Below are 15,652 nucleotides of genomic sequence, written 5' to 3'. Positions count from 1 at the left end.
AACCTGTGCTCACTTGTATCACTTCATGAAATTTATCACGAGTGATTGTGAGACGAATATATCATATATATATATATATATATATATATATATATATATATATATATATATGTGTGTGTGTGTGTGTGTGTGTGTGTGCGTGTGTGTGTGTCTTCAAACATAGATATATGAGTTGTTGACTATGAGTTAGTCATGCATTGATGGCACGAAAATGCACCAGTAACTTGATGTTATAAAACGTGTCGTTGCGCATGGTTTAATGAGTAGTTGGTACAAGCATATAATGTCGAATTTTATCTGTTCCTTTTATCCTAAGAGGATTAAAAGCAACATCTTGGGCCCCTCGATGATTCTGTTTTGACTTATATGTCGGACCCGGTCAGAACTAAATTGATGTGTTCGGTTATTTTCTATGTCAGGCAAATTGGAAATCGGGAAACAAACTGTTGGACAATAAATATGACATTGTTCAATGTATTTGTCCAGCTGATATCTTGGGAACAGAGGAGTATATGACTCCTTATCTAAAGGATGCGACACTGACTGGGTCGGAGTTGACAACGGCTTTTGGAAGCTTACGATTGCTAAGTCAGATCCTGAAGTCACATAGGCAGCTATAGTTATTAGACTTATCCAAGTGGGAGACTGTTGGATTTGGTGTCTAAGCCCATAACTATAACTGGTATGTACTTGACCCGATAGTAGCATGGTCTTTTTAGGTTGCCTTCACCTGTGCAATTTGATAGGACGGTTTTATGAGAATAAGGTTATTTACAATTTATTAATATATTATAAGTATAATATATTAATATGGTTATTTAATTAGTATTGTCCAAGAATTAATTTGGAATTAATTTTGTGGTTAAAAGAGACTAATTAAATATGGAGGGATTGATTTTGAAAATCAAGGATACTTATAGTATGGGCTAAGAGATCCATGATTATGTAAGTGGGCTAAACCAATAATATAACCAATGGATAGTCCATGGAGGTTAAACCCATGGATCATAGGAATGTGGAAAGTCATGGATCGTTAGGGTTTACAAAGTGTAACCCTAACACTTGCCACAACTATTAATAGCCCCCTCCATGCTCCAAAATCGGTTGCACCTTCAATAGAGACAAATAACTTATTCTCTTAGAACCTCCTTTTGCATATTGGTGTTTGTGAAGCATTGGAGGCATCACACTTGAGGTGCTTAAGCTTTCAAAGGTCAAGAACTCTACCATACTCAAAAGGTAAGCATCCAAACCTTATATAGCTTCAATTGTATGCTAGTTAGGGTGAATGCTTTGGAAACAGAAAATGCATGTATGTTTGGTTGCATGTGCACTTAAGAAGTGTTATAGTGCTCAAAACCCAACAGTTGCTACATGTATGTTGTTCGTTTCTATACGATATACAAAAGGTTGTTGATGCACTTATGTTTAGTTGGGAATATACTTTTATTTAGGTAAAACGTAATGTGATTATATAAATTATTTTTGCATTTTATCTGAATAAGTTATCTAACAATCTTCAACATTTACATGTTATTAGTATGAGGAGGTTTATTAGGGGATGATCGGATTGGTGGGGAAGAATTGTGAACTTGGGCTCCACAGAAGATTCGGTTGTTGACTGTTGCTACCAGACCAATGTGAGCTTGGGTTGTCCAAGCATACGAAAAAGAAAATCGTAACCTACAAGAAAGTGATAGCTCAAACTACAATTTGCAGATTGGTTTTTTTAAAAGAGATGGAATTAATACTATCCCACTTTAAATGCTATGTTTCTTTTGGAACAAGTTAAGCAGACAAAAATTAAGTAGTGAAAGGATAGTAAATGTAAGTTTTTTTTTTAATATGTTCTTTTTTTTACAAAAAAGACCATTTTTTTAACCTTACTGTTAATATTTGGTTTTCTATCAGTTGGTATCTTTTTCTGGAAAGGGTAATGTACTTTATTATTTTTAAGTTTGCAGTCATCTGATATGATTTAAAACATGAAAAGACAGTATATTTATATTTATATTTATATTTATATTTTTGTTTTTTTTATCACCTGGTCTGTTTTAACAAAACAAACAATTTTTTAAGTGAGTGCATAGTTTTTTTCATCTTACACATAGATATGAAGTATTTTATATAAACTACGTGCTATGTATGCATATTATCTGAATACTTGCTGTCTATGCCGGATGAACATTTTATACATGTTTTAAAGGATTTAAACTGTATACGTATTTTATATATACGAATATGTTGGGTATGAGATGGGTAGATGAATGATGAGAGATAAAAGATGATGCGAGTAAACATTGGCAGCTATGGACTTAGTGCCTTATAAACATCGGCAGCTATGGACTTAGTGCCTACTGGACAAACACTGGTAGCTATGGATTTAGTACCTGTTAGGAATTGGTAGCTATGGACTTAGTACCTATTAGATAAACACTGGTAGCTATGGATTTAGTACCCGATGAATAGACTATAGCAGCTATGGAATTAGTGCTTTACGAACGAACATTGGCAGCTATGGATTTAGTGCCAGTCCTATAACCCTGGAAGTAAGGGACTTGGGAATAAAAGAATGCAGGATAGATGACTCTTAGGTTAAATCCTTAAGAGTAAAGAAGATAATGGGGATGGGTAATTGGGTTGATTGTTTGATCGTTTAAACATAATAATTATATTATTGTGGGTTGAAAACCCTATGTACTCACTAGGTTTCCCAACCTGACCCACTCAGTTTATTTATACCACAGGTGTTGATACGGAGTCACATTACACTGAGAGATTAAAGAGATGTAGACCACTAGTGTAAATGTAAGTTTCGTTTATGCTTATGTTTCTGTATTGACGATGACATCCCAAACAATTTAAACGAATAAAATATGTTTCTTTGAAAATGTTTTGATAACGTATTTATCGTGTTTTTCTGGGAACAAATTCCGCAACATTTTTATGAAATAAAGTACTCTGATTTTTATAAAGCATAAACAAAATCGGTCTTTTCTGGCCGTGAAAATTGGGGATGTCACACATACTCCCGAACTAGGGACAATTAACTATGTCTTAATCCATACTCCCGGATTAATAACAATTTTACCGATTGGTCTGATCCATACTCCCGAATCTAAACTGTGCCCAATCCAGACTCCCGGACTAGGGACGATTAACTATACCTTAATCCTGGTTTGATCCATACTCCCGGATCAATAACTGTGCCCAATCCATACTCTCGGACTAGGGACAATTAACTTAGTCTTAATCCATACTCCCGGACTAACAACAAGTTTTATCTCTTTACCTGATCCATACTCCCGGATCTAAAACTAACCTCTTGGTCTAATCCATACTCATGGATCTAAAACTAGCCTCTTGATTTGATCCCTACTCACGGATCTAAACTAATCTCTTGATCTGATCCATACTCATGGATCTCATCTACCCATGTCCTACCCAACATATTTGTAGTTACAAAATACATATACAGTTTAACTCATTAAAACCTATATAGTTCATGCATTCCACCAACATCTCAAATAAACAACAATATATAAACACATAACACGTATTTCATAGCAAATACTTATTATTTATGTGTAAGAAGAAAGTGACCACACACTCACTTGATCAGAAGATGATCGGACAGCACTACGGCTTGCAATGGTAGTATTCTTCGGTGAAACCGGGATCACTTCACACACCGGGTTTCTCGCGGGCAAAGCTTCGGCTCGAAAACTCTTTTTCTTCTCGGGATCTTCGGGCTTTGGGAGTTGCTTCGGGTCTCGGGATGATACCGGGGCTTCGGGGGGTTAAAATTGCACGTAAAACGATGTAATATGGGAGAAAGACGAGAGAATGAGCAACCAAACTCGGCTGGCCCTTCAAATCTATTTATAGGGCAAAATCTGCCCTTTACACGTTGTGGCACCTTTTTCCATGTTGTGGGCTTGGTCGTCACTGCATACGTCATTGCAAGTTGCATCTGGGGGACTCCCGAAGGTGTCAGAAGACTTGTCACATCGTGGCACTGCTTGCCACGTCGTGGTATCTGACAGTTTTGGGGTTTCGCGCTCCGAACTTAAGAAATTCATAACTTTCGCATACGAATTCCGTTTTCGACGTTCTTTATATCGACGCGTAGGTGAGATTATGATCTACAACTCTCGTTAAGACTCCATTGCCTAATTTTGAATTTATTTTTAATATATTATAAATATATTACTTATATATTATCTTTAGTAGGCCGGGACAGGAAAACTCCGTTTGAAATTCATAACTCCTTCATCTGAACTCCGTTTTCGTCTATCTTTTTATTGTTGGACTACTATCGAAGACATCTTCGAATCTCATTTAGATCACTAAGGATAGATATCTGTCAACCTTAAATTCACTATTTATGTCGCGTTGGGTCGTGCCGGTTCTGTCACGAAACTTCGACAGGTCATAACTTCTTCGTTATAACTCGGATTTTAGCATTCTTTATATGCACGGAAACCTTGTGACATATACTACAACTTGGTTAATAGTAATACTTCTAAATAATCTTCCATAAAAAAGTCATTTTTGATGCTTATCGTCTCTAAATTGACTAGCCCGGATCTACGGGCGTTACAATTATCTCCCCCTTAGGATGATTACGTCCCGAAAGGATCAACGAAATAGGACTTGTATAATGATTCCATACGCTATCTCTTCATCCTAGGTAATAACCGTAACTTCTATGTTTCTTCGAAAGAGTATCTAACTCTAGAGCTTCTTGACTGCAAACGATGCTCAATCTTGCATCTGCTTATCGTACTATGCTGCACTTTCAATCATAACTTTCGAGTTACAAAATAAATCTTTATTGAGGACTCCTTCTTCTTCTTAGGATAAGTACTTTCATTCATCTATTGCAATAGATCGATGGGTCATGTTCTAATGACCTCTCATCGTATGATGCAACGCTTAGACTCAAGTCTCTTAGAGTCAAATTCCAGAATGGAATATACCTTCCTTCATATTCTAATGTGATATAATCACATTTTTAACATGTAGCATGCCTAGCTACAAACTCCCTTTTTTTATTAACGAGCGCATTACTATCAATTGCATTGATTTCAATCTTCTGACTTGAGTCAGATGCTACCTTGAACTTGGTTCTATGAACCACGTAACAAACTCCTCATAGTCGGACTCAATTTGATATGACCACTAGGGTCAAAATAACAACCATCTTACTAGTCACTACCGAAACAAGGGTAATGACACACTTAAACAAAACGGAATCAATTACTAGCTTCTTGGTAACCTTGTGACTTTCCCTGATCCAAGTGTGAGTCATGTGCTTCTGGTAGTATATGCATCTACTACCTTTCACACCTACTCATACTCGTCCTAAGTATTGTCCCGCAGTCAACCAAGTCACCATACAAGAAAATCACAAAACAATTTAACACATACAAATGTGTCCAAATAATCATAAGCAATTTCCCTAGACTCTACTAGGAATTCTTCATTGCATATCTTCAATCATCAATTCTAATTCAACTCGATTGGTGATGGAAATACCAGACGATGAGACAACTTCAAGAATTTCATTAATCGTTCCATCATCCTGCCAATCGAAGGTGTACTTCAGACGTATCGTACTCCTCTAAACGTACTGTTATTTCATAAGACATACTCTAAAGGCAGGATACCAATCTTACGATATCTTCTGATAGGTGTCATCCACTATCATAAGCCTTCTTAATTTCCTCCATTTACTCAATTCTCTATGAGTCTTCACCATGACCTTTCGTGTACCCAAGCAGACGTTCGGTGTACCAGGCGAGAACTTAAGATAAGAAAGTTTTATTTACGATAAACGTATAAACCTCCTTATCAATCCGAAACGTTTACATGCTAGCTCTAATATCGTAGTCATACGCTTAGAATCCTATACACATAAGGTTTCCAGATCCGGTCGGCAACAGACCATAGATCCGAACAAATAATAGCATCAATTTAGCTATCACACAAAACAATTAGCACATAAAAGCATTTTAGGCATCATTCCGAAAATAAACTAGTGCTTGTGTCAATTTAGGTGTACTACCTAACATATTTTAGACACACTCCTCACAATCATTACTTAGCATTCTAAGTTTAAGTCTAGAAATTTCCTACAAATTCCTAGTTCGCTTAAACTAATGCTTTGATACCAACTGTGACATCCCCAATTTCACGGCCAGAAAAGACCGATTTGTTTATGCTTTGTTTTTAAAATCAGAGTAATCTTTTAAAGAAAACAGTTGCGGAATTTGTTCCGAAAATATGATAAAGATTTATCAAAACATTTCTTTAAAGAAATGTATTTTCATTATATAACAAAATCTCGGGATGTCATGTTCCGATACAGACACATAAGCATAAACAGAACTTACATTATTTACACTAAAGATTTACCATCTCCTTTAATCTCTCCGTGAAATATATCTTCGTATCGATACCTGTGATACAAAGGAAACTGAGTGGGCCAGGCTTGGGAGCCTGGTGAGCATATAGGGTTTTCATCCCACAATGTTATATCATATAAATATATATAGAACATCCAAAATTATATAATTTCACCCTATAAAAGAAACTCTTATCCCACCCCATCGATCCTCACAACGCCACGATCTAAACTCTCGTATCTAAACTTTTCCTCTTTATCTGATCCTTACTCACGAATCTAAACTAATCTCTCCACCTGATCCATACTCTTGGACCTAAAACTAACCTCTTGGTCTAATCCATACTCCCGGATCTAAACTAATCTCTTGGTCTGATCCATACTCCCGGATCTAAAAATGTGCCCAATCCATACTCCCGGACTCGGGACAATTAACTATGTCTTAATACATACTCCCGTATTAATAACAAGTTTACCTATTGTTCTGATCCATACTCCCGGATCTAAAACTGTGCCCAATCCATACTCCCGGACTAGAGACGATTAACTATACCTTAATCCTGGTTTGATCCATACTCCTGGATCAATAACTGTGCCCAATCCATACTCTCGGACTAGGGACAATTAACTTAGTTTTAATCCATACTCCCGGACTAACAACAAGTTTTATCTCTTTACCTGATCCATACTCCCAGATCTAAAACTAACCTCTTGGTCTAATCCATACTCACAGATCTAAAACTAGCCTCTTGATCTGATCCCTACTCACGGATCTAAACTAATCTCTTGATCTGATCCATACTCATGGATCTCATCTACCCATGTCTTACCCAACATATTTGTAGTTACAAAATACATATACAGTTTAACTCATTAAAACCTATATAGTTCATGCATTCCACCAACATCTCAAATAAACAACAATATATAAACACATAACACGTATTTCATAGCAAATACTTATTATTTATGTGTAAGAAGAAAGTGACCACACACTCACTTGATCAGAAGATGATCGGACAGCAATACGGCTTGCAATGGTAGTATTCTTCGGTGAAACCGGGATCACTTCACACACCGGGTTTCACGCGGGCAGAGCTTCGGCTCGGAAACTCTTTTTTTTTTCTCGGGATCTTCGGGCTTCGGGACTTGCTTCGGGTCTCGAGATGATACTGGGGCTTCGGGGGGTTAAAATTGCACGTAAAACGATGTAATATGGGAGAGAGATGAGAGAATGAGCAACCAAACTCTACTGGCCCTTCAAATCTATTTATAGGGCAAAATCTGCCATTGCCACGTCGTGACACCTTTTTCCACGTCGTGGGCTTGGTCGTCACTGCATGCTTCATCGCAAGTTGCATCTGGGGGACTCCCGAAGGTTTCAGAAGACTTGCCACATCGTGGCACTGCTTGCCACGTCGTGGTATCTGACAGTTTTGGGGTTTCGCGCCCCGAACTTAAGAAATTCATAACTTTCGCATACGAACTCCGTTTTCGACGTTCTTTATATCGACGCGTGGGTGAGATTATGATCTACAACTCTTGTTTAGACTCCATTGGCTAATTCTGAATTTATTTTTAATATATTATAAATATATTACTTATATATTATCTTTAGTAGGCCGGGACAGGAAAACTCCGTTCGAAATTCATAACTCCTTCATCTGAACTCCGTTTTCGTCTGTCTTTTTATCGTTGGACTACTATCGAAGACATATTCTACTCTCATTTAGATCACTAAGGATAGATATCTATCTACCTTAAATTCACTATTTACGTCGCGCTGAGTCGTGCTGGTTCTGTTGCGAAACTTCGACAGGTCATAACTTCTTCGTTATAACTCGGATTTTAGCGTTCTTTATATGCACGGAAACCTTGTGACATATACTACAACTTGTTTAAGATTAATAATTATAAATAATCTTCCATAAAAAAGTCATTTTTGATGTTTATCGTCTTTAAATTGACTAGCCCGGATCTACGAGCTTTACAGTATGTGGATGATATACTACTCAACGGAAATGACATCCCAACCTTGCAGGAGGTCAAGTCCTGGATTGGGAAGTGTTTTGCTATGGAGGACCTCGGAGAAGCTACCTATATCCTGGGGATAAGGATATTGAGAAATAGAAGTAAAAGATTAATAGGACTTAGTCAAAGTGCCTACCTGGACAAGGTGTCGAAACGTTTCATCATGGAGAACTCCAAGAAAGGTGACTTACATATCCAATGCAATACCAAACTGAGTAAGACTTAGAGTCTGAGTATAAAGGCTGAGATAGCAGAAATGAGTCATATACCATATGCTTCTACAGTTGGTTCGATCATGTATGTTATGACTTTTACTTGCCATGAAGTGGCCTTTGCTTTGAGCATGGTCAACAAATATCAAGGGAACCCTGGTAAAGGTTATTGGACTGTGGTTAAGAACATTATTTAGTACCTGCGGAGGACTAAGGACTGGATCCTTACCCTAAGTCGGGCTGGGTGTTTACCCTGAATGGAGGAGCAGTGACATGGAAAAGTTCCAAGCAAGAGACTGTAGCTGATTCAATGTGTGAATCAGAGTACATATCAGCAAGCGAAGCATCGAAGGAGGCGATATGGTTGAAAAACTTCATCGGAGACCTTGGAGTTATTCCATCCATAAAGGAGCCTGTGGAAATTTTCTGAGATAATGAAGGGGCGGTTGCCTTATCCAAGGAACCAAAAGATCATGGAAGATCCAGACATATCGACAGGAAGTACCACTTCATAAGACATCAAGTAGATGAAGGGAAACTTGTGGTAAAGAGGATATCGTCAGATGACAACCCAGCAGATCCCCTCACAAAGGGACTGACTGGGGTTAAGCACTTGCAGCATGCAAGGGGCATTGGGCTAAAGGACGATATTAATTTTAGTGATTAGATAAACCAAAATTTGTAATAGCTAAATTGTAATTGACATTTGATGATGAATAAAAGGAGTTTTATTTATAAGTAAAGTTACTGTCTTGTGTCAATTATTTACTATTGTTTCACTTTGCATGTTTTGACTTCCAGAATAAATAAGATTTATTCAAACTATCCACAGTCGTTCATACTTTGGAAGTAGGTATGAAAGAAGACTGTCATGAGTTGGCTTGTAGGATTGTCTAAGGAGTTAGGCATTGCAACAGGTTTGCTACACCATTCATGAGTACTTCTGAAATAATATTTGAGTATTGGATCAACCTGTTCTCACTTGTATCACTTCATGGAATTTATCACGAGTGATCGTGAGAAAATAATATCATATATATATATATATATATATATATATATATATATATATATATATATGTCTTCAAACCTATATACATTAGTTGTTGACTATGAGTTAGTCATGCATTGATGGCACGAAAATGCATCAGTAACTTGATGTTATAAAACGTGTCATTGCGCATGGTTTAATGAGTAGTTGGTGCAAGCATATAATTTCGAAGTTTATATGTTCCTTTTATCCTAAGAGGATTAAAAGCAACATCTTAGGCCCCTCGATGATTCTGTTTTGACTTATATGTCGGACCCGGTCAGAACTAAATTGATGTGTTCAGTTATTTTCTATGTGAGACAAATTGGAAATCGGAAAACAAACTGTTGGACAATAAATATGACATTGTTCCATGTATTTGTCTAGCTAATATCTTGAGAACAGAGGAGTATATGACTCCTTATCTAAAGGATGCGTCACTGACTGGGTCATAGTTGACAATGACTTTTGGAAGCTTACGATTGCTAAGTCAGATCTTGAAGTCACATAGGCAGCTATAGTTATTAGACTTATCCAAATGGGAGACTGTTGGATTTGGTGTCTAAGCCCATAACTATAACTGGTATGTACTTGACCCGATAGTAACATGGTCTTTTTGGGTTGCCTTCACTAGTGCAATTTGATAGGATGGTTTTATGAGAATAAGGTTATTTACAATTTATTAATATATTATAAGTATAATATATTAATATGGTTATTTAATTAATATTGTCCAATAATTAATTTGGAATTAATTTTGTAGTTAAAAGAGACTAATTAAATATGGAGGGATTGATTATGTAAATCAATGATACTTATAGTATGGGCTAAGAGATCCATGATTATGTAAGTTGGCTAAACCAATAATATAACCAATGGATAGTCCATGGAGGTTAAACCCATGGATCATAGGAATGTGGAAAGTCATGGATCGTTAGGGTTTACAAAGTGTAACCCTAACACTTGCCACAACTATTAATAGCCCCCTCTATTCTCCAAAATCAGTTGCACCTTCAATAGAGACAAATAACTTATTCTCTTAGAACCTCCTTTTGCATATTGGTGTTTGTGAACCATTAGAGGCATCACACTTGAGGTGCTTAAGCTTTCAAAGGTCAAGAACTCTACCATACTCAAGAGGTAAGGATCCAAACCAAAGTTTTGTTATATAACTTCAATTGTATGCTAGTTAGGGTGAATGATTTGGAAATAGAAAATGCATGTATGTTTGGTTGCATGTGCACTTAGGAAGTGTTATAGTGCTCAAAACCCAACAGTTGCTACATGTATGTTGTTCGTTTCTATACGATATACAAAAGGTTGTTGATGCACTTATGTTTGGTTGGGAATATACTTTTATTTAGGTAAAACGTAATGTGATTATATAAATTATTTTTGCATTTTATCTGAATAAGTTATCTAACAATCTTCAACATTTACATGTTATTAGTATGAGGAGGTTCATTAGGGGATGATCAGATTGGTAGGGAAGAATTGTGAACTTGGGCTCCACAGAAGATTCGGTTGTTGACTGTTGCTACCAGACCAATGTGAGCTTGGGTTGTCCAAGCATACGAAAAAGAAAATCGTAACCTACAAGAAAATGAGAACTCAAACTACAATTTGCAAATTGGTTTTTTAAAAAGAGATGGAATTAATACTATCCCACTTTAAATGCTATGTTTCTTTTGGAACAAGTTAAGCAGACAAAAATTAAGTAGTGAAAAGAGAGTAAATGTAAGTTTTTTGTTTTTAATATGTTTTTTTACAAAAGACCATTTTTTTAACTTTAATGTTAATATTTGGTTTTCTACCGGTTGGTATCTTTTTCTGGAAAGGGTAATGTACTTTATTATTTTTAAGTTTGCAGTCATCTCGTATGATTTAAAACATGAAAAGACAATATATTTATATTTATATTTATATTTTTTGTTTTTTTATCACCTGGTCTATTTTAACAAAACAAACAATCTATTTTGATTAAAGGTAAAAATAACATGTTCATGTGGTTATGTTTTTTTATCACACCAAAAAATATTTTACATTCATCTTTAGCTTTTGTTTATCTGACTATAAGAAAGCATGAAAGTAAAATATAAAACAATCAGTAACAGGTGAAATCTTTATGAATTGTTGCTACCATGGTATTTTAGTCACCAACCATGATTTTATGAACACACACTCATATACACAACCACACATACATGACTATATCTTGTATATATGTGTCTGATGGTCTTTTGGAAAATACAATTCTATAATCTCAGAGTAACTTATGTCAATTTTCGAATGTTAATCACATTTCATTCGAACCCGTGGCATAATGCAAAAGGGCTTTTTACGAGTTGAAATTAACTCTTATCAGCATTCTAATTTATTCTTAAACTAGTTGTGAAACCCGTATATTATACAGGTTGATTAAAACAAAATGTTAAATAGAAACGATTAAATGAGAAGTTTATTTGAATTTGAAATTTAAAATAAATAAAAATTATGAGAAAAAAAAACATGCAAAAAATAAATAAATTTAAATTATTATTTAGTTATTCGTATACTAAACAGGTTAATTATAACAAAATGTTAAACATAAAGGTTTAAACTGTAAATTTATTTGAAATTGAAATTGAAATTTAAAATTTAAAATTTGAAATTAATATCATTATGGTAGGTTTAATTTATGGAAACTAATTAATAATATATTATAAATGGAAAATAAAATAAATGACAAGTGGAAAATAAATATATCTCTAAATTATGACAAAATGACATGTGGCAAATTGAATGAGAGAAAGACATGTGGCAAAATCATTCTTATTTATTAGGGTAGATTACCTGTACTTGCGTATATGTTTAAAACTTTTTAGAGGAAAAAATATCTCTTTCTAAGAGACTAAATTATCCCTAGCTTCTCTTATTTAGTAGTAACATTTTCTGTTTTGTGACTTTGTCCATATCTTTTGATAATATAATGGAATACTACACAATTCTCTCCTTTTTGTCTCTACCTTCTCTCTCAAATTTTCTCTCTCTAGTTTGTTAAATCCGTAGTGCTTGTGCAGAAAGCAAAAAATTGCATACAGTTGAAACGAAAGTAAAGTTGCAGAAAGAAAGTTGAAATCGGAGATTTTCCACCGGCGCTAAGGAAAAAGCCCCCGCCCACCACCACTGTCCATCAGTCACCACAATCTACCACCGCTCTCAGATCAGTCACTCAGTCACTCACTGCTCGCACACGGTATTCTCAAATCGATATCGCTAAATGCTAAATGCTAAATGCTAAAGGGTAATGCTATTCATCATAGATCGATATGAATATAAGACCTTATATAGCTAAAGAAGTGTGTAATTTTTTAGGGTTTACTTTACTTCCGATTAATTTTAACAGCGAAGGAATCATGAATAATACTGTGTCTTAGCATCTTCTTATCAGCATCGATCGTTAACAAATAAGTATGATCATATGATATTACATCAAAAATTGATTAACAAAATGCTTTTGTATCAGTTTGGTTGCTATGGAGTACTACATGAAGAAATCAGATAGAAAAACAAGATGGTCAAGATGGATCGATTGTTACAACAGTTCCCAGAAGATATTACTTGTGGGTGATGGTGATTTCTCATTTTCCGCATGTTTAGCTCGAGCTTTTGGCACTGCTAAAAACATGGTTGCCACTTCGTATCTTGATCAAGGTAAAAACTATACGTAATAATATATTATATTAATTTATCATTATTAATTTAATATATTATCTTTCTTGTCTAATGGGACATTTTGTTGCTAAAATAATTATTTGATCCAATGATATGAATTGAGCAACTGTGTTATATGTTTTGTTCTGTATACCTTCGTGTCCAAATGTCACTTCCCATTTGTTGCTTTTGGTTAATTGGGTCCCTAATTAATATAATCTGATTTAATTACAAATTAATCTTATGGGTTAAATAACTAATTACTAATCATTTTTATTAGATTCGTTATTTAAAAAGCATTGGACGAGTATACCACACCTTCAAGAACTTGAGAGATTAGGGTGCTTATTATTGGTCGGAGTCGATGTCTACAATATGGACACTAGCCCATTTTTCGAAAACACAAAATTCGACATCATCATCTTCAACTTCCCTCATGCTGGTCATTATGATTACTTATCCGAAAGTAGCCCTATATTAATCCAGTAAGATGTTTAATTAATTAATTAATTAATTAAATTAAATTAAAGTACGTGTGATCTCATGCATTGATGTTTGTACCGGTGTGCATGAATGTGTTGTACTGTACATATGATGATGATGATAGGATGCATAGGGAGTTGGTGGGAGCTTACTTTAGAAGTGCAAGCAAGATGTTGAGTGAAGGGGGTGAAGTGCATATAAGGCATAGAGATGATCCTCCGTATGATAGATGGGATATTGTTTCGCTAGCTGTTGAAGCTGGATTGGAGTTGAAGGAGAAAGTGTTGTTTGATAAGAGTAAGTATCAGGGTTATCATAACAAAAGAGGAGGAGATGTTCAAACTAACAAGACTTTTCCTATTGGAGATGCTTTTACTTTTAAGTTTGTTGAAACTCATGATTTACCAAAGGTTGATTCGAAGAATGATGATATGGGTTGTGTATTAGAGATGAAGAGTGTTTTACATGATGATCGTTTTGTTCGTATGTTCGATGGGCTTTGTTTAAAGGATGATGTTGATGATGATGATGAGGAGGAGGAGGAGGGCTATGCCGAGGATTATGAATATGTTGATGATGAAACTGATGAGGATGACGATAACAATGATTACGATGATGATGATGATGATGATGATGATGATGATGATGAGGAGGAGGAGGAGGGCTATGTCGAGGATTATGAATATGTTGATGATGAAACTGATGAGAAGGACGATGATGATGATGATGATGATGATGATGATGATGATGATGATGATGATGATGACGACGACGACGACGACGATGACGAGGACAACAACGATGAGGAGGAGTACTTTTGTGATTACTACTAAGAACATGACTATGATAATCCATGGTGATATTGGGGTATGAGAAATTAATGAAGGGTTATGTTCGTGATTATGATCATATTGATGGAAAAATGGGGTTGAAGATAATGATAGTTACATGGTCATGGTGATGTAAATAATGGAAGATGATGATTGTGATTGTGATTAAGAAAATGAAATAATTGGCCATGTTTGATTGTACGGGTTCAAAACTTGTTATCCTTTTACCTATTAGGAGACAAGGTAATAAGTTTTACTTTTGAAATTATTGAGGGTATCATATAACTCAAAATATCTAGCCACTTAAGTATTTAATTTGAGGAAAATGACAAATGTAGCTATTTATTTTAATTAATGTTTATAAAATACTTAAGATTAAAGTTTTTTAAAATTTAACCAAGAGACCACATGATGCTAATGCGTCGGTGGTTTCATCGAGTGGTTAGCAAAAATCATGGCCTCTCTTTAGTTTGGTGGTTTGTTTGTCTAATATGTTTAAAACCTAAAAAGTATTCCTCATTTTTATATTCATGTCTTAGAAATTTTACCTGATATAGAAGACGGGTTTCCTATTAACAAATATTGTAGGGTTTTTTTTTTGTTTTTTTTTTTTTTAAATAATATCAGTTGAAACCTAGTAGTTATTGGTGGTTATTTTATCTGAATTATGAAAAAAAAAGAGGACAAAATCACATATGGCTATTTGCGATCGGACAATCATAGATATTAGCCTACAAAAAACATTAAATCGAAATGGGTAAACAGGAGAACGCATATGGACTCATTTGCAATTTCGTATTATGAGAAAATGGCTAAAATCTATTTTTTTTTATATACAATGTGAAAGACTGAAACCACATTTAGCTTGATGGAACTATGTTAGAAATTTAAGGTATAGAAAGACTTAAAAATTCTAAGAATCGTGTTGAACACTTTTAGATTAAAGTATTTGGGTGGCACTCCC

General features: G+C 35.1%; 1 protein-coding gene across 2 annotated transcripts; it reads left to right on the top strand.

The window, feature by feature from the left end:
• Positions 1-12,627: 12,627 nt before the first annotated feature.
• Positions 12,628-14,956, top strand: LOC145075036 (uncharacterized protein At4g26485-like). Of its 2 annotated transcripts, none has more exons than XM_079021326.1 (4): positions 12,628-12,965; positions 13,188-13,375; positions 13,656-13,860; positions 13,983-14,956. In XM_079021326.1, the coding sequence occupies exons 1-4, from the start codon at positions 12,949-12,951 to the stop codon at positions 14,689-14,691; spliced, it is 1,119 nt and encodes a 372-aa protein (XP_078877452.1). In that variant the 5' UTR covers positions 12,628-12,948; the 3' UTR covers positions 14,692-14,956. The 2 variants fall into 2 exon arrangements, with proteins under 2 accessions (XP_078877452.1, XP_078877453.1); XM_079021327.1 differs by having other exon boundaries at positions 12,629-12,917.
• The last annotated feature ends 696 nt before the right edge of the window (positions 14,957-15,652 follow it).

This window comes from Lactuca serriola, chromosome 9, assembly GCF_051521515.1.
Source record: "Lactuca serriola cultivar US96UC23 chromosome 9, Lser_US96UC23_V15, whole genome shotgun sequence".
NCBI lineage: Eukaryota > Viridiplantae > Streptophyta > Magnoliopsida > Asterales > Asteraceae > Lactuca > Lactuca serriola.
This window is presented reverse-complemented; position numbering and strand designations above follow the sequence as displayed.

What these genes read in the sequence shown, in the direction of transcription:
- LOC145075036 (XM_079021326.1), top strand. An exon ending in CACTTCGTATCTTGATCAAG is followed by an intron (nt 13,376 to 13,655) that starts GTAAAAACTATA and finishes CATTTTTATTAG; the next exon opens with ATTCGTTATTTAAAAAGCAT. An exon ending in AGTAGCCCTATATTAATCCA is followed by an intron (nt 13,861 to 13,982) that starts GTAAGATGTTTA and finishes TGATGATGATAG; the next exon opens with GATGCATAGGGAGTTGGTGG.